General features: G+C 45.6%; 1 protein-coding gene across 1 annotated transcript in view; it reads left to right on the top strand.

The window, feature by feature from the left end:
- Window positions 1-27,519, top strand: part of IPO9 (importin 9) — a 194,319-nt gene that overhangs the window by 46,994 nt on the left and 119,806 nt on the right. Inside the window, exons 3-7 of the mRNA XM_065403806.1 lie at window positions 1,967-2,053; window positions 3,212-3,413; window positions 7,075-7,163; window positions 7,645-7,731; window positions 9,420-9,539. Of these exons, the coding sequence (XP_065259878.1) occupies window positions 1,967-2,053; window positions 3,212-3,413; window positions 7,075-7,163; window positions 7,645-7,731; window positions 9,420-9,539 (585 nt within the window). The remainder of the gene's footprint in view (window positions 1-1,966; window positions 2,054-3,211; window positions 3,414-7,074; window positions 7,164-7,644; window positions 7,732-9,419; window positions 9,540-27,519) is intronic.

Here is a 27,519-nt window from a genome sequence, read left to right as displayed (position 1 = left end):
AGCTTTCGAGCCACACAGAGCTCTTCTTCAGGGCTGGGGAAAGGTACTCCGAGTGTCACAGCTAAATGCAAGGTGGAAGAGATTGTTTAGCATAAATAGTTAGCACATATTATGAATTTAAGATCCCAGGCTCCTCTTTGGAAGAGTTGTGCAGGTTTCCTATAAGGAGGAAGAGTTACAAAGGGACCTCACAAAATTGGTTGACTGGGCAAGAAAATGGCAGAAGAAATTCAGAGTTGATAAATGCAAAGTAATGCACATTGAAAAACATAATCCCAACTATACATATAAAAAGATGGGGTCTAAATTAGCTGTTACCACTCAAGGAGGAGATCTTGAAATCATTGTGGATAGTTCTCTGAAAACATCCACTCAATGTGCAGCAGCAGTCAAAAAAGCGAACAGAATGTTGGGAATCATTAGGAAAGGGATAGATAAGTCAGAAAATATCATGTTGTCTCTATATAAATCCATGGTATGCCCACATCTTGAATAGTGCGTGCAGATGTGGTCACCCCACCTCAAAGATATATTGGAATTGGAAAAGGTTCAGAAAAGGGCAACAAAAATGATTAGGGGTATGGAACAGCTTATATATGAGGAAAGATAAATAAAACTGAGACTTGTCAGCTTGGAAAAGAGACGACTAAGGGGGGGATATGATGGAGGTCTATAAAATTATGACTGGTATGGAGAAAGTAAATAAGGAAGTGTCATTTAATCCTCATAACACAAGAACTAGGGGTCACCAAATGAAATTACTAGGCAGCAGGTTTAAAACAAACAAAAGGAAGTATTTCTTCCTACAATGTGTAGTCAACCTGTGGAACTCTTTGCCAGAGGATGTTGTGAAGGCCAAGACTGTAACAGGGTTCAAAAAAGAACTAAATAAATTCATGGAGGATAGGTCCATCAATGGCTATTAACCAGGATGGGCAGGGATGGTGTCCCTAGCCTCTGTTTGTCAGAAGCTGGGAGTGGGCGACGGGGCATGGATCACTTGATAATTACCTGTTCTGTTCATTCCCTCTGGGCACCTGGCATTGGCCAGTCGGAAGACAGGATACTGGGGCTAGATGGTCTGACACAGTATGGCTGTTCTTAGGTCAGACACAGATCTGTTCAGATCAGTCCTTAAATTCATAACTCTGCTAGACACTAAAAATCGTGGAGTGAACAGACACTGGATTTATGGCTTATTGCAACAATCTTTAACCCACAAACCCTCTCATTTTGTCCTATGACTGCAGAGATTTTAACAGGCCTCTCTACCTTGAACAGTCCCTTAGAGTGTGTGCCAAATACTTACGCTAAACAATCTGTTCCATCTTGCAATTAGCTGTGTCCCTCGGAGTACCTTTCCCAGACCTGAGGAAGAGTTCTCTTTGGCTTGTCTTTCTCACCAATAGAAGTTGGTCCAATAAAAGATATTACCTCACTGACCTTGATCCTCTGGTTTGGGCATTTCTTGGTAGTTAGTAACCATCTGGGTAATAGCAAGTGCCAGACTTCTTTAATTATTGAACCATGATAATTTACAGCATAGGAAGCCATCTGCTTCTTACCATTTCTCTTCTCTAGCTAGGTGGAAACAATGGGCCCTGAGAGACATGTTCCCAGAGATCTCTAAAATATTGTTAATACTGAGTTAGGCTTGGCATAGTTTTAATCAACCATTTAATATGGTGCTTGATTTGGTGATGAGCAGGTTCTGGGATGGGGGTGGGTCTAATAGGAAGCTGGCATCAAACATCTCTAGACTCTGTATAGCATCAGGCATGCTGTCAATGAACAATAAATAACTACAGACTCTGTTTGTCTCTGCAACAAAGTTTCCTGTTTCTTTCACAGGGAATTTCATATTTTGGCCAACCCCATTTTTAGGGATGAGGAGGGACATTTGTAACTATTCTGAATGTGACCCATTCCTTTAGTTCTGCTTCATGTCCTTTCTCTCCTTTTACAGTTAGCATCTGTAATTTTGAAACAATATGTGGAGACTCACTGGTGTTCCCAGTCAGACAAGTTTAGGCATCCAGAGACCACAGAAAGGGTAAGATTCCTGTTTAATACTGAATTGGTTGCATGTTGCTTGTCTGCTGTAACTGATTTTTATCATTGTGGAAAGCTAAGGTTTCTGGTTGGCTTGTTTTGGGGACCCATACTGAGATCAGTCAAGGAACTGGGTGCAGGGGTGGGGGGAGAACTGGGATTGACTGGGCAGGAAGACTCGGAACGAGAAGTGGGGGAAGAGACTGACTCAGGAAGGCAATCCCAGAGAGGCGATTGCGACTGGCTAGGCAAGAAGACTGGGACTGGGCTGAATGGAACAATGACAGGTTGGAAGGGGTGGGGAAGGGGACAAACTTGTGGGGAAGCAGGCAGAAGAGTCTGTTCCCACCAAAGTGCACTTCCCTCTAGAGACTGGAATGGAACCCACCATTTCTGAATCTTGCCATTCCTCTGCTGTCAAACCTATTGGTAAATTCTCATCTCCCTCTAGTGCTGACCCATATAGAGGATGACAGTCTCCTATTGCTCTCAACTACTCCCTTAGCTCAAGCTGATGAACCATTTGTGTCAATATGCTGCATGTGGGAGTTCCGTTTTTTAGTTTGCTTTGAAAAAACAAACACACACCCTAGGAGATAACATTCTTTTAACAGTTTTTTTTTGTTTGTTTAAGGTTGCAAAGTCAAGCACATCTAGATTGGGGTTCACTGAAAGGGAAATACTAATTGGAGAAATGGAAGGTGTTAGGAATTGGGTTAAATGTGAGCAGACATCCTGGGTATATTCTCCACTAGATTTAGAACTCCTAGGAAAGGCTAGGCTCCTTTTTTTATTTGGAATTACTTGGAGCTCTCATGCCTTTCCTTCCCTTTGAAGGATTTTATGAGATTAAAACTGTGTATAAAGAATAAACTAAACTTTAATCACAGCTTTACTTTTGGGAAAGCTTTTATATTTGGGTGTGTTTTATATGGGAAGAGTAATACATTTCTACATGTTGTGCTCTGTCTCCTTTATAAATTGAAAGGAATCCAAATGTGCATGTTTTGAAATCACACTCAGATACTTCCCTTAAACCTGATGCTAACAACAAAAGAATCTGCTATACATATCAGAATGTGATGAGAGCTGTTTGAAAACACTATATTGTTGTGTGTGATAAGTGATCTCTCTTGCTAAATATCATTATTCTCTGCAGGCAAAAGTTGCCATAAGGGAGCTGTTACCCAATGGACTGAGAGAATCTATTAGTAAAGTGCGATCAAGTGTTGCCTATGCAGTTTCAGCCATAGCCCACTGGGACTGGCCTGAGGCTTGGCCCCAGCTTTTCAACCTGTTAATGGAGATGCTGGTTAGTGGTGATCTGAATGCAGTGCATGGAGCCATGAGAGTACTTACAGGTATGTGTATATGCATGGCAAGACCTGAGCAGTTGTCCTGTTTTTCCTTGACTTTGGTGGTATTGTGCCACATTCCCACTTCCTGAGTGAAGTAAATAAACTGGAACAGAAGTGCGGTGCCTGTATGCTTCAGGAATTAGCCTCCAGCTCAGTCACTGCTAAACTTCCTTGTTCTGGGGCTGTCATTAAGGCATAGCAGGGGTTCTCAAACTTCATTGCATCGTGACCCCCTTCTGACAATAAAAATTACTACATGGCCGTAGGAGGGGGGACCAAAACCTGAGCCCTGCTGCCCCGGATGGAGAGGCCAAAGGCAAAGTCCGAGCCCTGCTGCCCCGGGTGCGGGAAGGGGAGGAAAGCCCAAGGACTTCAGCCCCAGGCAGGGGCTTATAACCTGAGCCTCGCCTCCCAGGGCTGAAGCCCTTGGGCTCGGGCTTCGGCACCAGGCCCCAGCAAGTCAAGTATGCACACCCTAACTTCCCCCTCTCTATTTCCCCAAGTGTGCACACACACCAGCTTTCCCTTTCTCCTGGCCCCAAGGGTTTCTCTGCCCATCACTCTGTTTCATTACTTGTAGAGTTGATTTAGTGGAAGGGGTAGTTTTAAAAACAATTTTGGGGTGACTGGTCATTTTTGCTGCTATTTTTCATATTTGAAAGCTTTTTTTGCAACAGGGGCTGCCAAATGTTCTTTTATGGAAATCTCTATAAAGAATTGTAATATCTCTCAATGGCTACCACTTCCCATTGCCCTCAAAACCAATGAAAACTGGTGGTTATAATGGAAACTATTTAGCAGCCTTAACTCCATTGGATGCTGTTAGTGCCTGTTAGGATATTAAAATATACATTATAATGACTTGTGCCTAGCACCATGGCATCTAGGTGCTTGTTTACAAAATGTAACAGCACAAATTATATAAATCCAGGGCTGGGTGATCATTGGTGTGAAGCCTCACCAGTAATGTCCTATCTGTCATGTGGCTGATAACTGCTGGGTGTAGTACCTCTTGCTGACACGGGGAGTATCTATGAGGCTGAAGCAGCTCCATCCTTTGGAGGTTGCTGTACATCTTTCTACCATTGGGGGACCTTTGGCCTTGCAGCAGAGGGAGAAGGCACAAGGCATGGAGTACAGGCTTCTATGGGGTTATCTCCAGATAGAGACAGTATAGGCCTGTTTGCACATGCCCCTGCTGCCCCTGGAACATCCATTTTCCACTTGGAAAATATGAGCTACTTCAAAAGGGGACAGAGTGCAGAATGTTATCTGCAGCCTCAGCACTAATTTTGGATACCAGCTGCTACTGTATTAAATAATGGGGAGCATTAATCAAAACTATCGTTTTCAAAAGTGTTAGCTCACATGTTAGATGCATAGACTTTAAGGCCAGAAGGGGCCATCATGATCATCTAGTCTGACCACCTGCACATCACAGGCCATAGAACCTCACCTCACTCCTATAATAGGCCCATAACTTCTGGCTTAGTTACTGAAGTCCTCAAATCTTGATTTAAAGACCTCAAGTTACAGAGAATCTATCATTTATTCCAGTTCAAACCAGCAAGTGACTCGTGCCCCACGCTGCAGAGGAAAGTGAAAAACCCCTAGGGTTACTGCCAATCTGACTTGGGGGGAAATTACTTTTCAACCCCAAATATGGCGATTAGTTAGACCCTGAACATGTGGGCGAGACCCACCAATTAGATACCTGAGAGAGAATTCTATGTAGTAAGGCCTGGTCTACACTGGTGGGGGGGAAATCGACCTAAGATACGCAACTTTAGCTACGAGACTAGCGTAGCTGAAGTCGACGTATCTTAGGTCGACTTACCTCATGGCGCGGGGTCGACTGCCACCGCTCCCCAGTCAACTCCACTTACACCTCTCGCCGCGGTGGAGTACAGGAGTCGACGGCAGAGCGATCGGGGATTGATTTATTGCGTCTACACTAGACGCGATAAATTGATCCCCGATAGATCGATCACTACCTGCTGATCCGCTGGGTAGTGTAGACATACCCTAAGTCAGAGCCCTCCTCATCTAGTATCCCATCTCTGGCCATTGGAGATATTGCCTAATGGCAGTCGCCATATGCCATTGTAGGCAACCTCACCATACAATTTCCTCCATAAACTTATCAAGCTCAGTCTTGAAACAGGTTTGGTTTCCTCCCCCCCCCCCCCCCGCCCCCCCTACTTCCATTGGAAGGCTATTCCAGAACTTCACTCCTCTGGTGGTTAGGAACTGCTGCCTAATTTCATGTCTAAATTTCTGCCAAGGTCATTAATGAAAATGTTAAATAAGATTGGTCCCAAGACTGATCCTTGGCAGAAATTTACTGTTTACTTTTACTGTTTTAAATTTCCTATGTAAGGGCTAGCTCTGCTTTCAGTTCTCACCTTTTCCTTATGCTTTCTGATCTCAAGGGTATGTCTACACTTCTGTAAAAAAAAACCTACAGCTGGCTCGTGCCAGCTCACTCAGACTTGCAGGGCTGCAGCCTAAGCTCTGGGACCCTCCAACCTCACAGGGTTCTAGAGCCCAGGCTCCCATCTGAACCCAAACATCTACACCGTAATTAAACAGCCCCTTTAGTCTGAGCCCTGTGAGCCTGAGTCAGCTGGCATGGGTGAGGCGTGGGTTTTTAATTGCAGTGTAGAAACACCCCCAAGAGATAGCTTTCCTTGTTGATCCATCCCTTCTTCCATTCCTTGTGGACTTTCTTCTTGCCCTTAATAACCTGCCTGAAATGCTTGTTCATCCAGTTTAGTCTGCAACTTGTCGCTACAAATTTCCCCCCCCTGCTTGGAATGCAGGCTCCAACTTTGATTTAAAGTAATTCCAAGCCTTCTCCACATTCTTGAAATCAATGAGCCTAGTTGCAGACCTAGTTTGTGTGTGGGGGGGGAGGGGGGGGAGAGGTTGTGGTACTGCTTACTTCTACGCTGCTGCTGGCGGAAGTGCTGCCTTCAGAGCTGGGCAGCTGGAGAGCGGCGGCTGCTGACTGAGGGCCCAGCTCTGAAGGCAGAGCTGCTGCCAGCAGCAGTGCAGAAGTAAAGATGGCATGGCATGGTATTACCACCCTTACTTCTGCATTGCTGCCTGCAGAGCTGGGCCCTTGATCAGCAGCCGCCACTCTCCAGCCACCGAGCTCTGAAGGCAGCAGCACAGACGCAAGGGTGGCATGGTATGATATTGCCATCCTTACTTCTGCACTGCTGCTGGCGGGGCACTGCCTTCAGAGCTGGGCGCCCAACCAACAGCTGCTGCTCTATGGCTGCCCAGTTCTGAAGGCAGCCCAGAAGTAAGGGTGGCTATACCGCAACCCCCCCTTAAATAACCTTGTCACCCCCCTGCAACTCCATTTTGGGTCAGGACCCCTCAATTTGAGAAACGCTAGTCTCCCCTCCTGAAATCTGTATAGTATAGGGTAAAAGTACACAAGACCAGATTTCACAGGGGCAGACCAGATTTCATGATCCGTGACATGTTTTTCATGGCTGTGAATTTGGTAGGGCCCTACACATTGGTGTAAATTAAAGTTTAACGAAGAATAAAATCACTTCTATTGTTGAGGCTGAACAGAATTGGAGTGTGAACCTGGGAAATAATGCTCAAATGTATGTGGACCCGCCTCTTTACTTGTTTCTCTTCCTAGAGTTTACCCGCGAAGTGACAGACACACAGATGCCACTTGTCGCTCCTGTTATTCTTCCTGAGATGTACAAAATTTTCACGATGGCGGAGGTATGGAAAAGAACTATTTGTCTTCACTGTTAGTGGTACTAAGTAAATGACTCATATTGTGAGGTTAGGGAGGGAGGTGCCTGTTTTGAAGGAATAAAGAAATGTAGATGTAGCTAGATGGCATGTGTTTGAAAGTAATTAAATATTGTGATAATCTACTGAATGCATTAAGAGGGTATTTCAGGTAAGTGAGAATGAGATTGTGTTGGATTCTGATATCTCTCTCTCCTTTTCCTGCAGTTTTGGTTACTACAGTGTCTCTTAAGAGTTTTCAGGTTCACTGTTCAGTGTTAGGAAATTAGCTGATGACTTGTTCAAATTTAGACTGTGCTGAAGAAAGAGAAATCTCTGAAATGTGTGTGTTAAGGATAACATATGAGCATGGTTAATGGTAGCTAGTGATTAAACACACTTTCACTTCCCTGATATCACCAGCATTTCTCTTCTTGTCACACTTGAGACATATTATGTTTTCTACAAGGTGTATGGTATTCGCACCAGGTCACGTGCAGTAGAGATCTTCACCACATGTGCCCATATGATCTGTAACATGGAGGAGTTGGAGAAGGTAAGTTTGATTTTTCAGTTCATGAGTTCATTGTATATTGCAGGAAATGATTCTGAGCAGGTGTAAAATTAACATCTGTTTGGAAACTTAGAATATTTATTCTATAGTACTGTAATTTTGGGGAGAATGTTATATTTCTCTTATACGCAAAGTGGCCGAATCTCTACTTCAGGTGCAAAACTCAATGCAACTGGCTTCTTCACACTTAATTTTAATTCCTAAACTGATCAATAGATTTACTTGGAACTTGGGACACAGATTAAGTGCTGTAGTTTGGGGAAGAAGGCACTATATGGTCCATTCTGGAGGTCCTCATCATGGCTGTCACAGTTACTGAGCGAATTGCACCTCTGACTCTTGATTTCTTCCAGTGCACCCCCTCTTTAGGTTTTGGGCCTTGGGCGGTCACCTGGGTCCAGGTGGAATCACTCTGTTCTCCCATAGTTTTTACATGGGTCATTACACAAAGTAAAAACTATTTCCCCATGCTAATTTCCCCCCTACTGTTACTCACACCTTCTTGTCAACTGTTGGAAATGGGCCATCCTGATTATCACTACAAAAGTTTTTTTTTCTCCTGCTGATAATAGCCCACCTTAATTGATTAGTCTAGTTATAGTTGGTATGGCAACACCTATTTTTTCATGTTCTCTGTGTATATATATCTCTTCCTACTGTATTTTCCACTGCATGCATCCGATGAAGTGGGTTTTAGCCCACAGAAGCTTATGTTCAGATAAATTTGTTAGTCTCTAAAGTGCCACAAGTACTCCTCATTCTTTTTGCTGATACAGTCTAACACGGCTACCACTCTGAAAACAGTCATACAAGAAATTCCAGCAATCCACCATAGTTATACAGAAACTTTACCTCACTGACCAGGTCACTTAAAATAGTCCTATGGTTATTACATATAGTTAATAGATTAATACATAACCACTCCATGACTGTCACATTGGCTCCATAATTAAGGTTGACTTTAGTTTTGTCCCTAAAGTAGGGTAGGGTTCACTCTCTATATATGAAGAAAAGAGTATAGCGTATCACACCCAAAATTTCAGCACTTACTCTGAGTATGGAACTAATAGCAAGGATGTTGATGACTGCTTTAAGTGTGGAACTTAACTGTCTTACTTACGGAATCATGACCAGTGCCTTTATATTATTGCGTAAGTTTTGATGTCTCTGATTTTTCTTACTCTGTCCAACATGGAGACTTCAATCTTGCTCCACCTAGCACCATTTACAGTGCAGCCAAAATGCTTTTTATATATTATCCAGAGAAATTAACACAGCAATTCTCATGCCAGCTATTATTACTAAGACAGTTTTTGAAAAGCTTGTTCTGCTTTGTAATTGTTGCTGGCTTCCAGACTGAGAAGCCAGTCAGTTTGACCGTCATTGTGAAGAGACACCCCCGGAAGCTGCATGTGATTCCTAAATGCACAGCAGTTGTCATCAGCCTCTGTTTTGTTTTGGGGCAACATAACGGTACGATTTCCATTGCTGTCTGTGAGCTTCAGCTTTTAATAGAGTGTATGTAAATTTATTAATTATTGCGGACTGTCCATTTGTTCTGTTTGTACAGCGCCTAGCACAATGGTGTCCTAGTCCATGACTGAGACGCCCAAGTGTTATGATAATACTAATATATAGAATTCAGTACTACTTGTATTTGTTGTGACTAGGGTGCAGCCAAAGTCCTGATCTTTCCTGTAGTGCAGCAGTTCACAGAGGCCTTTGTTCAGGCCCTACAGATGCCTGATGGCCCTACATCTGACAGTGGATTTAAGATGGAGGTCTTAAAGGTAAGCACATAGTATGGTACAGTAATAATTAATACCCACATATATGTTGTCTTAACATTGAGACAGAAAAACAAGGCTAATGTCACCCTTGTTGGCATTACACATTTTGAGTTGCAGAGTGCTGTGACTCCAACATCTTGCAATGTTAACATGAGCCATTTTGTCTGAATGAGTTGTAGATGCATATGATTAGAACAAAGACAACTCTTTGTCATCTGCGGACTCAGGTGTGTGCGCACGCATGCATGCACTCGAGAGAGAGCTGTAGTTTGTGTCTATGATGGCAGACAAATAGGTGGTGGGAGCCTAATTTTATTTGTTGGTTGGTATGTGGTGTATTAATTCTGACTGGGAACGTTTGTTTTTAATTAAGGTGATTTGAATCTTCACAAATGTATGCAGTGTATCGTGACAGCTTTTTGGTTACAGCCAGGACCCTGTGTGTTCCATGATTCCAATGCTGTGGTATTCATTTCTTGCTGCAGAATTATGCTACAGAATGTTTTAACTAAAAAAAAATCTGGTCCTTACGGTTGCAAAGAGAACAGTGAAAATGTGAACCAAGTGTAAACTGATGATGTTTTCTTCCTGAGTTTGTATATAGCTTGGATCCAGTACCTTTTAGAAGTCTGACCTGCCTCACTCTTCTCAGTCAGGACCCTGTGGATTCTGTGGTTCATTGTCTGGATAAACTGGCATCTTTCTAAGATGCTGTGGAAGTTGCAATTTTGCTGTTTTGGGTGTTGGACATTTTGTGTGTCAGCCCTGCCAGGACCTGCCTGTACCTTTATTATTTAACCTTTATATTGCACTAATGCCTAAACTAGGGTGGGGGCCCTCTTCGACTCTCCATGTTTCCACACAAGAACGAGCTAACTGGATTACAGTGCATTCTTTCTGCACTGTTTCATAGAGCCAAGCAAATTTGGATAAGGGAGTCAAAGTAAGAATCCAGCTGTAGCTTTATAGCAGGGCGAGAATTAGAAGAGTAGGCCGTGCTGCCTAGAGAACAACATAGAAGCCAAGGCTTGGAGAGCCAAAAGTATGAGCTGCTGAACCTAACTCAGAACTCCCTCAGTGGAGAGAAGGTTCTGAGCTGGGGTTCTTGGACAATATTGCAAATGCTGAGCAGGCTGCCTGGAGAACATAGTGAAATACAAGTGTCAATGACTTTTACTCAGTCTCTGAGCCTGAGGAGTGTGTGTTCAGAGATGTGGAGGAATGTTACAGAATGTCCACGTTCTTGTGCATGGAACCTGTGCATTGGTATCATTATCATAGCTGTCGTCATATAGCAAATGCAGAGGAAATGGTGACACTCAGCAGGAGTGCCAACGATTGTGAATCCGGAATATTCTATACAGCTGCTCTTAATTTGTGTAAGGCTCCAATTCAAGAAAATACTTATGTTAGAGCAGGAGTGGGCAAACTTTTTGGCCTGAGGGCCACATTGGGGTTCCGAAACTGTATGGAGGGCCGGGTAGGGAAGGCTGTGCCTTCCCAAACAGCCTGGCCCCCGCCACCTATCCTCCCCCTCCCACTTCCCGCCCCGACTGCCCCCTTCAGAACCCTCAATCCATCCAACCCCCCTTGCTTCTTGTCCCCTGACCGCCCCCAGCCCAACCCCCTATCCAACCCCCCAGTCGCCTGGCTGCCCTGACCCCTATCCACACCCCCGCCCCCTGACAGGCCCCCCAGGACTCCCATGCCTATCCAACCCCCCTGTTCCCTGACAGCCCCCCCCAGAACCTCCGCCCCATCCAACTGCTCCCTGTCCCCTGACTGCCCCCTGGGACTCCCTGCCCCTTATCCAACCCCCTCCCCCCTCCGCTTCCCACCCCCTTACCATGCTGCTCAGAGCACCAGGACTGGCAGCCGCGCCACGCAGTCTAGAGCACCGGGACAGGCCAGGCAGCGCTGCCCAGCAGGAGCTCACAGCCTCGCCACCCAGAGCACTGGTGGCATGGTGAGCCGAGGCTGCGGGGGAGGGGGGACAGTAGGGGAGGGGCCGGTGGCTAGCCTCCCCGGCCGGGAGCTCAAGGGCCGGGCAGGAGGGTCCCGCGGGCCGTAGTTTGCCCACCTCAGTGTTAGAGCATTCCTATTCAGGAAAATACTTAAGCACATGCTTAAGTGCCTTTGTGAGTAGGATTGCTTTCAAGAATCGTAGCCTAAAGCACCTGTGGTCGCCAGTTCAGTTTTAACTAAAGCCATATCCTCTGTGCTACTTGTTAAAGCCCAGTGTATTCCGTAGCAAGCTGGACCTACGTTCTGTGGCAAATCCCTCTGGTTTATTGTTTTGTTTGAATTATGGTAGCATTTTTAAGCCCTAGTTGAAATTGGAGAACTGTTGTGCTGGATGTTATACAGGTGCATAGTTAGGGAGAGTCCATGCCTTGAAAAGCTTACAGTCTAATAGGTAAGAGGTGAAGGGTGGGAAAAAGGAAGTACTGGTTCTTCTTCGAGAGATATCCCTGTGGGTGCTCCACTCCAGGTGTTGGTGCGTCCCTGCGCCTTCGCTCGGAGATTTTTGTAGCAGTACTCGTATCGGCCACGCATGCGCAGAGCCTGCCCCCCACTCTGAGTCTACCTTAATAGTATGCATGCACGGCCGGTCTCCTCAGTTCCTTCTCTACTGTCCCCGGCCTGAGACAGAGCTAAGCAGACTCGTTAAGAACTTCTTTCCTCTTGTTACAATTACCCTTCTAGTTAGTTTGTTTTTAGTTCGTTGTTAATCATAGTTAGTTACCATTTCTATCTTTTTTTTTTTTTTTTTTTTTTTTTTAAAGAAAATTTTCTTCATTCCTATCAACTGCAGCCGCTTCTGACATGCCTGGTTCCACAGGCTTTAAGCGCTGCTCTACCTGCAAGGAGCCTATCCCCCTGTCAGATGGCCACTCACAATGTATAAAATGTTTGGGGGAGACCCACATCCCCCAAAGATGTGCCCACTGCAGTAAACTTAGCTCCAGGGCACGGAAGGACAGGGAGCTTAGATTGAAACTGCTCCTCCTTCAGAAATCTCTAGGGTCAGCTTCAGACCCAGGCACTGATTCCGGCTCCGCTGACCGCCACAGCCCCCCCCGCCTCAAAGAAGCACAAGAAATCTTCAAAAAGAGGGCACCTTTTGTCATCCACAAAGGAAACCCTGCGAGACAAGATTTCTCCGGGCAGATCTACCGCTTCCCTCCCTGTGCTTCCCCGCTTGAGCACGTTTGACGCGCCGGGCTCCTCCAGCACTGCGCGAAACCCGGCTGCGGCGGCAGCGCAAAAATCCGGTGCCAAGGCTTCAGGCTTCCAGTTGCCTGCCTCTCTTCTGGCACCGTTCGGCACCGTGACGGACGCGGTGCCGACATATCACGACCTGCTTGACCCTCTGCAGGCTGATATTGATCTCCCGGCACCGGCTCTGGCATCGACACCCGCTGAGCTGACTGGCAGTGAGCCCAGGCTTAAAACACCAGTGCAGAGGAATTTCTCTTCACAGCAGCTTCCTCCTGCACAGCCTTCACCTCACACAGGAGCCTCAGCACGGCAATTTACTCAGTCAAGAGATCTGCTCGTGTCACCTGTCCTGCAGTCACCCCTACTGAATGCCTGCTTCTCTCCAATGGCTGAATCAGGGTCTGAACAGCCTTCCTCCAGTGAGGAGGAAGCCGGACCGCAGGGGGATTTTTCACTGTATCAAGACTCCCATCCTCAGACCCCAGTCAACAGAGGTCATAGAAAAATTACCTCATCCTATTCTCAGGATCCTGCCCCCTGGTGTGTGAACCCCTGGATGGTACCACCTATGCCCTACCCACCACCATGGCAATATTAGGCCCCATGGGCATCGTATCCTCGAGAACACATGCGCCACTCCACCTCAACCAGGCGCAACACCTGCCTAGCACCACCATCTGACGAACCTGACACTGACACAAGACACCAGGCAGCACTGTCACACTTGCAAGATCAATCACGTCCTGTTCCTATTCCAGTAGAGCCGGAGGTAACGCCTGAAGAAGCCTTACTCCCCCCTCCCCCAACATCTTCGGATGACCTCTCAAAATGTCAAGACCTTTTTAAAAGAGTTGCCAGTGAATTGAGAATTAACTTGGAGGAGGTCCCCGAACAACTGCATGAGTTAACAGACATCCTACAGCCCTCTTCTTCCTCTAGGGTTGCATTACCAATCAACGCAGCCCTTTTGAACCTGCTAAGTCCATCTGGCAGACTCCAGCTACAAGCCTACCTACCTGTAAACAAGCGGATCGCAAGTACTTCATCCCTTCTAAGGACAGCGCCAAACTCGTTGGTGGTAGATGCAGCCAACCAAAGGACCAAACAGCAGTATTCCCGCTCCACCCCGTCCAACAAGGAAAGTAAATGCTTGGACCTCTTTGGTCGTAAAGTATATGCATCTTCAACGCTACAATTTCGTATTGCTAATTATACTGCAGTTCTTGCAAAATATGACCACAGAAACTATAACAACTTCATGGACTTTATTGATGACATTCCAGAACAAAAGAAACAACAATTCACAGCTCTAGTTTCCGAGGGACAAATCATATCATGTACCGCTCTTCAAGCGGCCCTCGATGCAGCCAATACTGCAGCAAGATCCACCGCCACAGCAGTGGTCATGCACTGAGGTTCATGGCTCTCCTCCTCTTCCTTTCCTCGAGAGGTCCAGAGTACCATTGAAGATCTTCCCTTTGACGGTGACAAACTCTTTGCTTCCACCACGAACGACGTACTTCATTCAATGAAGGACTCGAGGGCAGCCCTCCGGTCCTTAGGAATCCAAACCCTTATGACCAGAAGGCGACGATATAGATATCAACCTTACCACCGTCCACGCTACCCCGCATATACACAGCATTTCCATAGATCACAGGAACAACAACAGCAACGCCAGAGACCGAGATACCAGCGTCGTCGTCCCAATTCTTCGATGACGCCTCAACCCCCTCCAACTAATAAGCAGATTTGAACTACTGGTCGAGGGACTAGAAAACAGCGTTCCCACTTCAGCGCATACACCTATTTTTGGACACCGCCTACGACCATTTTCCCATCAATGGCAGAGCATTACCACCGACAAGTGGGTTATAGAGTTCATTACAATTGGCTACTCTATCCCCTTCCTCTCCTTGTCTCCCACCCACCCACCTTCCCCGTCCTCCTTCAGGGACCCCTCTCACAACCAACTGCTCCTCCAAGAAGTACAACATCTCCTTCAGTTGGGAGCAATAGAAATTGTGCCCGAACGACACAGAGGGAAGGGCTTTTATTCCCATTATTTCTTAACAGAAAAGAAAACTGGGGGATGGCGACCTCAGGCGGCTCAACAAATTTATCAAAAAGCAAAAGTTCAAGATGGTTACTCTCACCACCATAATCCCAGCGCTGGAGCAGGGCGATTGGTTTTCAGCCCTCGACCTACAGGACGCCTATTTTCATGTGACTATACATCCGGCCCACAGACGCTTCCTTCGTTTTATCCTCGGCTCAACACATTTTCAATACAGGGTTCTACCCTTCAGACTGTCCACGGCTCCCTGTGTTTTTTCCAAGCTCCTAGCCGTAGTCACTGCCTACCTCAGGAAACAAGGGGTCATAATTTTTCCTTACCTCGACTATTGCCTCCTCAAAGCCTCAACGTTCGACGAAGCTCTCAGATTCACGCGGCTCACCGTCGATTGTTTCCTATCTCTCGGCCTACAGATAAAGAAAAACAAATCCACATTACGCCCCACCCAGCACCTGGAGTTCATAGGAGCAGACCTCGACTCCTGGACGGGATTGGCATCTCTCCCATCCGACCGCTTCAACTCCATAAGCCTACTGGCCACAAAACTTAGCAACAGTGCCCAGGTCACTGCTCGAAACTGCCTACAACTACTAGGTCACATGGCCTCGTGCACTTTCGTGGTTCAAAATGCACGACTATACATGAGGTGCTTCCAAGCTTGGTTTGCCTCGGTTTACAGACCGAATGTGCACGCTCTAAACAAGCCTCTCTCCATACCTTTCGGAGTCAAAGACTCTCTACTATGGTGGACAGTTCCCTCCAACCTCTGTTCTGGAGTCCCCTTTCTCCAGGATGCTCCATCCCTCATACTGACTACCGATGCATTCCTGACAGGATGGGGTACACACATGTCTCACCACACAGTCCAGGGGCTATGGTCTTCAACTGAAACCTCCCTACACATAAATGTCCCAGTACTTCGAGCCATACGCAATGCGTGCCATCACTTCCTCCCACTAATCAGGAATCACCATGTACGCATAATGACAGACAACATTGCCTGCATGTTCTATGTAAACAGGCAGGGAGGAGCTCGCTCCCACTCGCTTTGCACAGAGGCTATGAAGCTCTGGAATTGGTGCCTTGCGAACAACATCTGGATATCAGCTGCCTATCTTTTCGGAGTGAAGAACACCACAGCGGATGAATTAAGCAGACGCTTTCCCTGGGATCACGAATGGGAGAGAGACGAGAGTATCATTCGCAACATATTCCGCATTTGGGGTCACCCAACCATAGATCTCTTTGCAACTGCGAAAAACACGAAATATCCCGACTTTTGCTCCAGAGCGGGTCTGGGCAAACATTCCCTGGGAGACGCATTCATGATCCCATGGCACCGGAACTTACTCTATGCTTTTCCTCCACTACCGGTTCTCCACAGAGTCCTGATAAAGATATGAACAGATCGTGCCACAGTGATCCTGATTGCCCCGTCGTGGCCCAGACAACCGTGGTTTCCGTTCCTCACCAGAATGTCGATTCGATCACCAATTTCGTTGCCCCTCATCACCTCCTAACCTCCTATCACAGCAACACGGCCGATTTCTCCACCCCAACTTTCTCCCATATCAGTACCTCTCCCGATCATACTTGACTACCTACTGGATCTTAAGCAATCTGGCCTTTCTTTCAGCTCCATCAGAGTCCATTTAGCTGCTATTACAACCTTCCATGACTGAGCCAACGATACTTCTGTTTTTGCTCATTCAATCACCAAGCGTTTCCTCAAGGGACTCCAAGCCCTGTACCCAGATATTAAACCGCCTACCCCTCCGTGGGACCTTCATTTAGTACTATCCTGCCTAACTCAACAACCATTTGAGCCCCTAGCCACTTGCCCCCTTTTACACCTTTCGATGAAAACAGCATTTTTAGTGGCAATTACCTCCGCCAGACGGGCAGGAGAAATAGCAGCTCTTATGGCAGATCCACCATATATGCTATTTTTCAAGGACAAGGTTACCCTTAGATTACATCCCAAATTCCTTCCAAAGGTGCATTCCTCATTCCACATTAATGAGCCGATACATCTACCGACCTTCTTTCCGAAACCACATGCGAACTCTTTCAAAGCCACAATGCATACGTTAGATGTACGCAGGGCCTTGTCCTTCTATTTGGATAGAACCAAACCTTTTAGAAATTCTTCTAGACTTTTTGTCTCCATCGCGGACTGTTCCAAAGGGACACCTGTTTCTACCCAGAGACTTTCAAACTGGATTTTTGAGTGCATCCGATTGTGTTATCAGATAAAGAAAGTTACACCTCCAGCCGACATCAGAACTCACTCCACTACATCTCTGGCTGCCTCGGTGGCTTTCTTACGCAAAGTTCCCCTAGCTGACATCTGTAAAGCGGCCACTTGGTCCTCTGAACACACATTTGTTAAACACTATGCCCTTACTTAAGGCCCTCTCTCTGATACACGATTGGGCAGGGCTGTATTAGCTACTGCATTCCTATCAGATCCGAAGTCCCTACCTCCTTGAGACACACTGCTTTTAAGTCACCTGGAGTGGAGCACCCACAGGGACATCTCTTGAAGAAGAAGAGGCGGTTACTCACCCTGTGCAGTAACTGATGTTCTTCGAGATGAGTGTCCCTGTGGGTGCTCCACTACCCACCCTCCTCCCCTCTACTTCGGAGTTGGGGTAGCCTCCGTTGTAGAGAAGGAACTGAGGAGACCGGCCGTGCATGCGTACTATTAAGGTAGACTCAGAGCGGGGGGCAGGCTCTGCGCATGTGTGGCCGATACGAGTACTGCTACAAAAATCTCCGAGCGAAGGCGCAGGGACGCACCAACACCTGGAGTGGAGCACCCACAAGGACACTCATCTCGAAGAACGTCCGTTACTGCACAGGGTGAGTAACCGCCTCTTTTGATAGTAAATTAAGTTTCTTACCTTTTTTCTCATTTCCTGTTTTTGGTGTCCTACAGATCTTTGTACTGAAAACATAGCTGCACTGTAGAAATTTGGGGGAAATGAATGAGGGACCAGAGGTGTTGGTAGCTGGCTTGGGGCAGTTATTGATTTTGGCACCTACGGATGTGTGGGGGTGATGTTTGGATTGTGGGTTAAGCACACTACTTTTCCAGTATTACAAATGGGAAACAGACTCCGAGGTGGAAGACTGATTCTTATAGTTGGAGCCATACATTATTTGTGTGCCTTCCAGGAGTGATTAATCTCTATTTAAATCACAATAGGCCCTATTTAATTTTCAGTATTGCTGTTCCCACAATATTAGGTTTCCACCACAATTTTGATTCTAATTAGTTTACTTTGCACAGTCCACAATTTTGCATACATGTTGAGGTTTGCAACACACTTTTCCCATTAGTGCTTCCCACCTTAATTACGGTAGCTTTGGCAATACAGTACACTCTTGGTATAATGCCCTTCACAATAGCGAACCTTGGGCTATACCGAACCCCTCCCTAGGTCCCACCTGGAGTGGGAGGGGGCAGAGAGCTCCTCCAGCCCCAGGTCTGTGGTGGTTGCAGAGAGTTCTGTGCCCCCACCGCAGCTGCGGGACCGGAAGAGCTGTTGCGCCCCCGCAGCCCCCTTTTGCTATAACAAATCCCTGGGTACACCAAACAAATAGCTTAGAACCCAGGGTTTGTTATCGCGAGTGTGTACTGTATTTGTTCAATTTGTCATTCAAAATTGAACAAACTCATCCAATCTCGTGATGCTTATATGTTGCTAGGAGGCAAACAGTTGTTTATACATGTTACAGTACTTCGAGGTTAAACAAATGGCAAATCCTGCTAAAAACTGGGGGGGAAAACCAACACTGCAAACCAGTATCCCAAGTGGTTGCATGCTGATGGTGGAAAGTGGTTTTGTACAGCCTGCAATGTCATGTTAGACCATACATGTAAGTCTAGTATTAATACTCATTTAAATTCTGATCGGCATCATAATACCAAATGCAACGCAGAGACAGATTCGACATCAAAAGCAAAACATTAGACAACTGTCATATCTATTTAATTGCATTACCGAGATGTTCGAAATGTGGCATATTTTGAACTTGTCGTGGCATTCTCAAGTACAAATATACCAATGGAGAAACTGGATTAACCCAGTGTTAAGGGAGTGCATTCAGAAACCAATTCCAAACACAAGTGCTCTTCCTTCTGCTAACAAGCTTCAACAAGATTACTTACCCAAAGTGTTTGAAGTACACAGAGAGGAGCTGAAAGAGCATATGAAAACAGCTGATTCTGTACGTATTGTGTTTGATGAGTCAACAGATGACAAAGATAATTATATACTTAATCTATAATTTATAATTTATATATAAGTATATAGTGGTTCAGGACTATTTAGAAAAGCTGGACGAGCACAAGTCCGTGGGGCCGGATCCGCTGCATCCGAGGGTGCTAAAGGAGTTAGCGGATGTGATTGCAGAGCCATTGGCCATTATCTTTGAAAACTCATGGCGATCGGGGGAGGTCCCGGATGACTGGAAAAAGGCTAATGTGGTGCCCATCTTTGAAAAAAGGAAGGAGGAGGATCCGGGGAACTACAGGCCAGTCAGCCTCACCTCAGTCCCTGGAAAAATCATGGAGCAGGTCCTCAAGGAATCAATTCCTGATAACTTTCCTATCCTCTAAGTGCATCAGAACAGTCAGCATTGATTCACCAAGGGCAAGTCGTGCCTGACTACCCTAATTGCCTTCTATGAGGAGATAACTGGGTCTGTGGATGAGGGGAAAGCAGTGGACGTGTTTTTCCTTGACTTTTGCAAAGCTTTTGATACGGTCTCGCACAGTATTCTTGCCGGCAAGTTAAAGTAGTATGGGCTGGATGAATGGACTGTAAGGTGACTAGAAAGCTGGCTCGATCGTCGGGCTCGACGGGTAGTGATCAATGGCTCCATGTCTAGTTGGCAGCCGGTATCAAGCAGAGTGTCCCAAGGGTCGTTCCTGGGGCCGGTTTTGTTCAATATCTTCATTAATGATCTGGAGGATGGAGTGGACTGCACCCTCAGTTTACAGATGACACTAAACTGGGAGGAGTGGTAGATATGCTGGAGGGTAGGGATAGGATACAGAGGGACCAAGACAAATTGGAGGATTGGGACAAAAGAAATCTGATGAGGTTTAACAAGGACAAGTGCAGAGTCCTGCACTTAGGACGGAAGAATCCCATGAACTGCTACAAACTAGGGACCGAATGGCTAGGAAGCAGTTCTGCAGAAAAGGACCTAGGGGTTACAGTGGACGAGAAGCTGGATATGAGTCAACAGTGTGCCCTTGTTGCCAAGAAGGCTAACGACTTTTTGGGCTGTGTAAGTAGGGGCATTGCCAGCAGATCGAGGGACGTGATCATTCCCCTCTATTCGGTATTGGTGAGGCCTCATCTGGAGTACTGTGTCCAGTTTTGGGCCCCACACTACAAGAAGCATGTGGAAAAATTGGAAAGAGTCCAGCGGAGGGCAACAAAAATGATTAGGGGGCTGGAGCACATGATCTATGAGGAGAGGCTGAGGGAACTGTGATTGTTTAGTCTGCAGAAGAGAAGAATGAGGGGGGATTTGATAGCTGCTTTCAACTACCTGAAAGGGGGTTCCAAAGAGGATGGATCTAGACCAGGGGTAGGCAACCTATGGCACATGCTCCAAAGGCGGCACACAAGCTGATTTTCAGTGGCACTCTCACTGCCCAGGTCCTGGCCACAGGTCCGGTGGGTTCTTCTTTTTAATTTAATTTTAAATGAAGCTTCTTAAACATTTTAAAAACCTTATTTACTTAACTAAACTATTGTTGTATGTAATATATTATAGACTTATAGAAAGAGACCTTCTAAAAACATTAAAATGTATTACTGGCATGTGAAACCTTAAATTACAGTGAATAAATGAAGACTTGGCACACCACTTCTGAAAGGTTGCCGACCCCTGATCTAGACTGTTCTCAGTGGTACCAGACGACAGAACAAGGAGTAACGGTCTCAAGTTGCAGTGGGGGAGGTTTAGGTTTGATATTAGGAAAAACTTTTTCACTAGGAGCGTGGTGAAGCACTGGAATGGGTTACCTAGTGAGGTGGTGGAATGTTAGAGGTCAGGCTTCCTTAGAGGTCAGGCTTGACGAAGCCCTGGCTGGGATGATTTAGTTGGTGTTGGTCTTGCTTTGAGCAGGGGGTTGGACTAGATGACCTCCTGAGATCCCTTCCAACCCTGATATGCTATGATTCTATGATATCATTGCTGTACTCCAGATGAGTGGCTCAGAAAAGCTACGGTCATTTCTTTTGTTCATTTCTTTCTTAACCTGGTAAATTGTTCAACTGTGTCACATGCTATCACTAAGTGCCTGACCAATTTTGTTTTAGACTTTTATAAGGTGTCCAGGATAGTGACAGACAGTGCAACATACTGTACTCATGCATATAATCAGGTTCTACAGGGGCTGCTTCCTAATTCGGTGAATGTAACATGCAATAGGCATATTGTAAGTCTGGCTAGAAATCAGTAGCATGTTCGTTTTTCTAAAGTTGATACATTCACTGCTGCAATGAAAAAAAAGATGTTGAAACAGGGCCCAGCTCGTAAACTGCATTTCAAGACTTACTTTGCAGGAAAAACAATTTAATCCCGACCAAGTGCCTGTGTGTCCAGAACCATGATGGAATTGGCGGTTTGAAGCAGTTCTTTACCACACTGACTACTGCGAGTTCATTGAAAGTTAATTTGAGATTTCACCTGACACTCAAGTAATGGACAGGCTTATCTCACTTTTAAATGTCATGACTTTGCCACTTGACATGCAGTTCATTGCTTGGAATGCCAAACCATTGATGAAAACCATTAAATCTTTTGAGATGTATTCTGTTTTTATCCATCAATTGTATAACACTGTAATGGATTTGACACACTGGGCAGACTGCAGTGCAAAAGAAAAGCACAGCGAAGATGCAGAGTGGAATGCATTTTTAAAAGGAGTATTTAAGAAAATGGCAGACAAACTGAAGGAATACTACTGCAACACTGAGGAACATGTTGCCAAACCAGCTTGACGAGGACCAAGGTTCATGCAGCACAGACTGTCATTTATGAAAGCAGTTTGGGTATTTGATGTGAAACAAGTGAATATGTTATCAGAGCAGGTGCTCCCTCTGGAGGAAATACCTATGTTTGGCCGTGAAGCTAAAGCACAGCTTGCCCCATATACATTTTTTGCAAGTGAATGTGAATTAAATGATCTTGGAGAGTTTTGGGATTCACCTGCAGTTGTACAGCGTTTTCCGCAGTTAGTCATAGCTTTGCTATCTCTGCTACCAATCTGGTAAAATACCGAACATTCAGCATGCACAGAATCTTGCTATGGACATATCTTCACAAAACAAAGATGGCATGAAGGAGACCACTGTAGCAGGTTGTACTGCACTAACATTCAATGCCTGTAAAATGTAAAAGGCTAGAGTGACTGGACTTGATTTCTACAGCAGTGGTGTTAAGACTCTGAGCATTGGCCTGCTAAACCCAGGGTTGTGAGCTCAATCCTTGAGGGGGCCACTTAGGGATCTGGGGCAAAATCAGTACTTGGTCCTGCTAGTGAAGGGCTGGACTCGATGACCTTTTGGGGTCCTTTCCAGTTCTATGAGATAGGTATATCTCCCTATATATATTAATATATTCTACCGGTCACTTTTTTGTATGACTGTAATATAGTTGCAGCAAAACATCAGGTTATCACAAAAAAAAAAAAAAGCATAGGCATAACGCAATACTTAAGGGTTTATATTGTTCCAGCAAATTTTTCTTAAACAAATAGGTCTACTCTGGCTTTTCCAAATTATCACAATCAATAAAGGTCCATTATTACTTTTCCGCTATTTTCCATGTCTTGTGTGACAATTGTCCTGCAATTCAAGTACCCATGATCTAATTTTACCCTGTGCTTCCCCTGAGACAGTCAGGGCTACTAAAGAACAAAATTATCTCTTCCTTACTGTCTTCTCTCGTGGTGTTCTCTCTGGGAAAGTGAAGTTGGAGTAGGAAGGTTTATGCTTAGTTTTTGAAATCTGTGACATTTGTGGGAACTCTAATATCCAGTAATGAGTTCCATTGGCAATGGTGTTGAATGACACAGGCAGAGCAGGATGTTGCACACAGATGCACCAAGTTGTTGACAGGGCCAGGAATAGAACACAGAACTTCTGATTCCCATCCCTGTTTCTGTAGCTTGGGGTTATTTGGTTTTGAAAGATAAAGGAGAGAGAATGGGGTCAATAAAATGAGACAGAGAAGACCTGTCGGAAGTTCCAGTTTAGCCTGTCACAAAATTATAAGAACAAGGCGGGAGTGGCATTAGTATGAACTATAGAAACTAACCGTTAGGTTCTTTAAATCATAAAATCATAGAAGATTAGAGTTGGAAGTGACCTCAGGATGGAGATTCCACCACCTCCCTAGGTAACCCATTCCAGTGCTTCACGACTCTCCTAGTGAAATAGTGTTTCCTAATATTCAACCTAGACCTCCCCCACTGCAACTTGAGACCACTGCTCCTTGTTCTGTCATCTGCCACCACTGAGAACAGCCTAGCTCCATCCTCTTTGGAAGGTAGTTGAAGGCTGCTATTAAATCCCCCCTCACTCTTCTTTTCTGCAGACTAAATAAGCCCAGTTACCCCAGCCTCTCCTCATAAGTCATGTGCCACAGCTCTCTAATCATTTTTGTTGTCCTCTGCTGGACTCTCTCCAATTTGTCCACATCTTTTCCGTAGTGGGGGCCCCGAAACTGGACGCAATACGTGAGATCTAATCACTTCCCTTCTTCTGCTGGCAATGCTCCTACTAATGCAGCCCACTATACAGTTAGCCTTCTTGGCAACAAGGGCACACTATTGACTCATATCCAGCTTCTCGATCACTGTAATCCCGGGGTCCTTTTCTGCAGAACTGCCTCTTAGCGAGTCGGTCTCCAGCCTATAGCAGTTGATGGGATTCTTCCGTCCTAAGTGCAGGACTCTGCACTTACCCTTGTTAAACCTCATCAGATTTCTTTTGGCCCAATCCTCCATATCATTAATAAAGATGTTGAACAAAACCAGCCCCAGGACCGACCCCTTGGGCACTCCGCTACCAACTAGACGTTGAGCCTGACGATCTAGCCAGCTTTCTATCCACCGTATAATCCATTCATCCAATCCATACTTCTTTAACTTGCTGGCAAGAATACTGTGGGAGACTGTATCAAAAGCTTTGCTAAAGTCAAGGTATATCACGTCCACCGCTTTCCCCATAGCCACAGAGCCAGTTATCTCATCATAGAAGGCAATCAGGTTGGTCAGGCATGACTTGCCCTTGGTGAATCTATGTTGACTGTTCCTGATCACCTTCGTCTCCTCCAAGTGCTTCAAAATGGATTCCTTGAGGACCTGCTCCATGATTTTGCCGGGGAGTGAGGTGAGGTTGTAGCTCCCCAGATTCTCCTTCTTCCCTCTTTTAAAGATGGGCACTATATTTGCTTTTTTCCAATCATCCGTGACCTCCCCCAATCGCCACGAGTTTTCAAAGATAATGGCCAATGGCTCTGCAATCACATCAGCATTCTCGGATGCATTGCATCTGCCCCCATGGACTTGTGCATATCCAGCTTTTCTAAATAGTCCTTAACCTGTTATTTCACCACTGAGTGCTGCTGCCCAGTGCAGTAGTCTGGGAGCTGACCTTGTCTGTGAAGACCGAGGCAAAAAAAGCATTGAGTACTTCAGCTTTTTCCACATCATCTGTCACTAGGTTTTCTTCCCCATTCAGTTAAGGGTCCCACACTTTCCCTGACCACCTTCTTGTTGCTAACATACATGTAGAACCCCCTCTTGTTACCTTTCACATCCCTTGCTAGCTGCAACTCCAGTTGTGCTTTGGCCTTACTGATTACACCCCTGCATGCTCGGGCAATATTGTTATACTCCCCCTGAGTCATCTGTCCAAGTTTCCACTTTTTGTAAGCTTCCTTTTTGTGTTTAAGCTCACCGAAGATTTCCTCTGTTAAGCCAAGCTGGTCGCTTGCCATATTTGCTATTCTTTCTGCACATCGGGATGGTTTGTTCCTACGCCCTCAATAAGGCTTCTTTAAAATACAGCCAGATCTCCTGGACTCCTTTCCCCCTCATAGTAGCCTCCCAGGGGATCCTGCCCATCAGTTCCCTGAGGGAATCCAAGTCTGCTTCTGTGAAGTCCAGGGTCCGTATTCTATTGCTTTCCTGTCTTCCTTTTGTTAGGATCCTGAACTCAACCATCTCGTGGTCACTGCTGCCCAGGTTGCCACCCACTTGTACTTCCCCTACCAATTCTCCCTGTTTGTGAGCAGCAGGTCAAGAGGAACATGGTCCCCAGTTGGTTCCTCCAGCACTTGCACCAGGAAGTTGTCCCCAGTGCTCTCCAAAAATTTCCTGGGTTGTCTGTGCACTGCTGTATTGCTCTCCCAGCAGATGTCCTGGTGATTGAAGTCCCCCATGAGAACCAGGGCCTGTGATGAGGAAACTTCAGTTAGTTGTCCAAAGAAAGCTTTGTCTACATCATCCTCCAGGTCTGGTGGTCTATAGCAGACACCCACCACGACATCACCCTTGTTGTTCTCGCCGCTAAACTTAACCCAGGGACTCTCAACAGGCTTTTCTCCAGTTTCATACTGGAGCTCTGAACAATCATACTGCTCTCTTACATACAGTGCAACTCCTCCACCTTTTCTCCCCCACCTGTCCTTCCTGAAGAGTTTATACTCATCCATGACAGTACTCCAGTTATGTAAGTTACTCCACCAAGTCTCTCTTATTCCAATGACATCATAGTTCCTTGACTGTGCCAGGACTTCCAGTTCTTCCTGCTTGTTTCCCAGGCTTCTTGCGTTTGTGTACAGGTAGCTAAGAAAACCAGCTGATTGCCCTGCTTTCTCAGTATGAATCAGGAGGCCTCCCCTGTTGCACCCTCCTCCTTGTGTTTCCTCCCGGTATCCCACTTACCTCAGGGCTTAGGTCTCCATCCCCTGGCGAACCTAGTTTAAAGCTCTCCTCACTAGGTTAGCAAGCTTGCCTGCAAAGATGCTCTTCCCTCTCTTTGTTAGGTGGATCCCATCTCTTCTTAGCAAGTCTCCTTCCTGGAACAACATTCCATGGTCGAAGAATCCAAAGCCCTCTCTCCAACACCACCTGCGCAACCACACATTTACTTCCACCATTTGATGGTCCCTACCTGGGCCTTGTCCTTCAACAGGGACAAGAACACAACTTGCACCTCAAACTCCTTTATCCTTGTCAAGGCTGATTCCCCACTCTGGCACTTCGAGTGCAGAAGGTGGGGGCCCGCAAGGATTTAAAAAATTTATAACTGGCCACACCAGACTGGTATTAAACTCCCAAAGTTATAGCTTCTCTTTGACCTTGGATGGGTAGATGCTGCCAAGTGTGGGGGGAAAAAAAACCCAAAACACCTCTTTTGAGAATCCAGGAAGGAACACTTGGGAATTCCTTACTGTGGGGTACCCTCAGTTCCTTTCACCCCACCTCCGGGGAAGAGCTGAGAAAAAATAAAGGAAATCAGCGGTTGCCACCAGCTAATTAAACAACATATGCACAAATCTCTTAGGGACACAAAAATCCAATCCTGTTCTTAAAAAAAAAAGTAACTTTTACTAAAAACAAAGAAAGGAAATACATTTGGAACTTAGGCTTTTGCTAGATTTAAAAAACCCACTTACAAAAATTAAACATCAAGAATAATCTTCTTGAGGTCCAGCTTAAAGGTTACAAGCAAAACAAAAAGCATTTGGGGTTAGCACAGAGGAGTCCACAAGCCAATAAGAAATAACCCTAATTGCATCTTTCTAGACATTCCCTGATTTACTTACATATCTGGGGTTTCAGATAAATAGGTTTGAGGTATGAATTGATGCTTTTTCATACCTGGTTTTAAAGCTGCTTACCGCATTGCTGCTGTGTGTCTCTGCTCTCCGGAGAACAACAACAGACACAAAGGGGAAGATTTTTTCCCCATTTAAAAAAGTTCTAGCCTTCCCATTGGCTCTTTTGGTCAGGTGCCCACTCCCGTTCCTTTACCTGGGGTTTTTTTTTTTTTTTAGACCTTTACAGGTAAAGCAAGCAGAGAAAAGCCACCATTCTGCACTGCCCTCTCTGATTCTTCAGCATGCTATCCAGAAAGTCTTCATTTTCTCTGATGCAACACAGAGTTGATACTTGGGTCTCTTTAACCTTCTCTTCCAATATGGAGACCAGCTTGCACTTCATACAGACGAAGTCACTTCTATCTTCTGGGAGAAAGACAAATATGGCATATCCTGTGCAGGTCACAACAGTTGATCGCCTACTATCCAGATTGTCTTCATTCTAAGAGCTTCTTCAGATGTTGTATTTACAGCTCACAGAAACCTGAAAGGCAAAAACTCTGTGGGAACTCCCCCCAGGCAAACTCCCTCTGACGTCTCCTCAGTTCGCAGCAAGGAGATAGCAACAACTATTTCTAATGTTGGATTAAAGGGTTCCAAATCAGCCATCTCTTATAGTCGCTCTTAGCTGTTCAGGCTGAACCATGAGGGCTACAAATAAAACTTTTGGAGAATTTTCAAGTAAGTCTTTAATAAGTAAATTTATAATTTTAGGAAGTCTCCTTTAAGAAATTGTTTTGTGTTTCTAGCTTTTTTTGG

This window comes from Emys orbicularis, chromosome 4 (assembly GCF_028017835.1).
Source record: "Emys orbicularis isolate rEmyOrb1 chromosome 4, rEmyOrb1.hap1, whole genome shotgun sequence".
In the NCBI taxonomy this organism is placed as follows: domain Eukaryota; kingdom Metazoa; phylum Chordata; order Testudines; family Emydidae; genus Emys; species Emys orbicularis.
The sequence above is the reverse complement of the archived record's forward strand: the minus strand, read 5'-3'. Positions and strand labels throughout refer to the sequence as shown.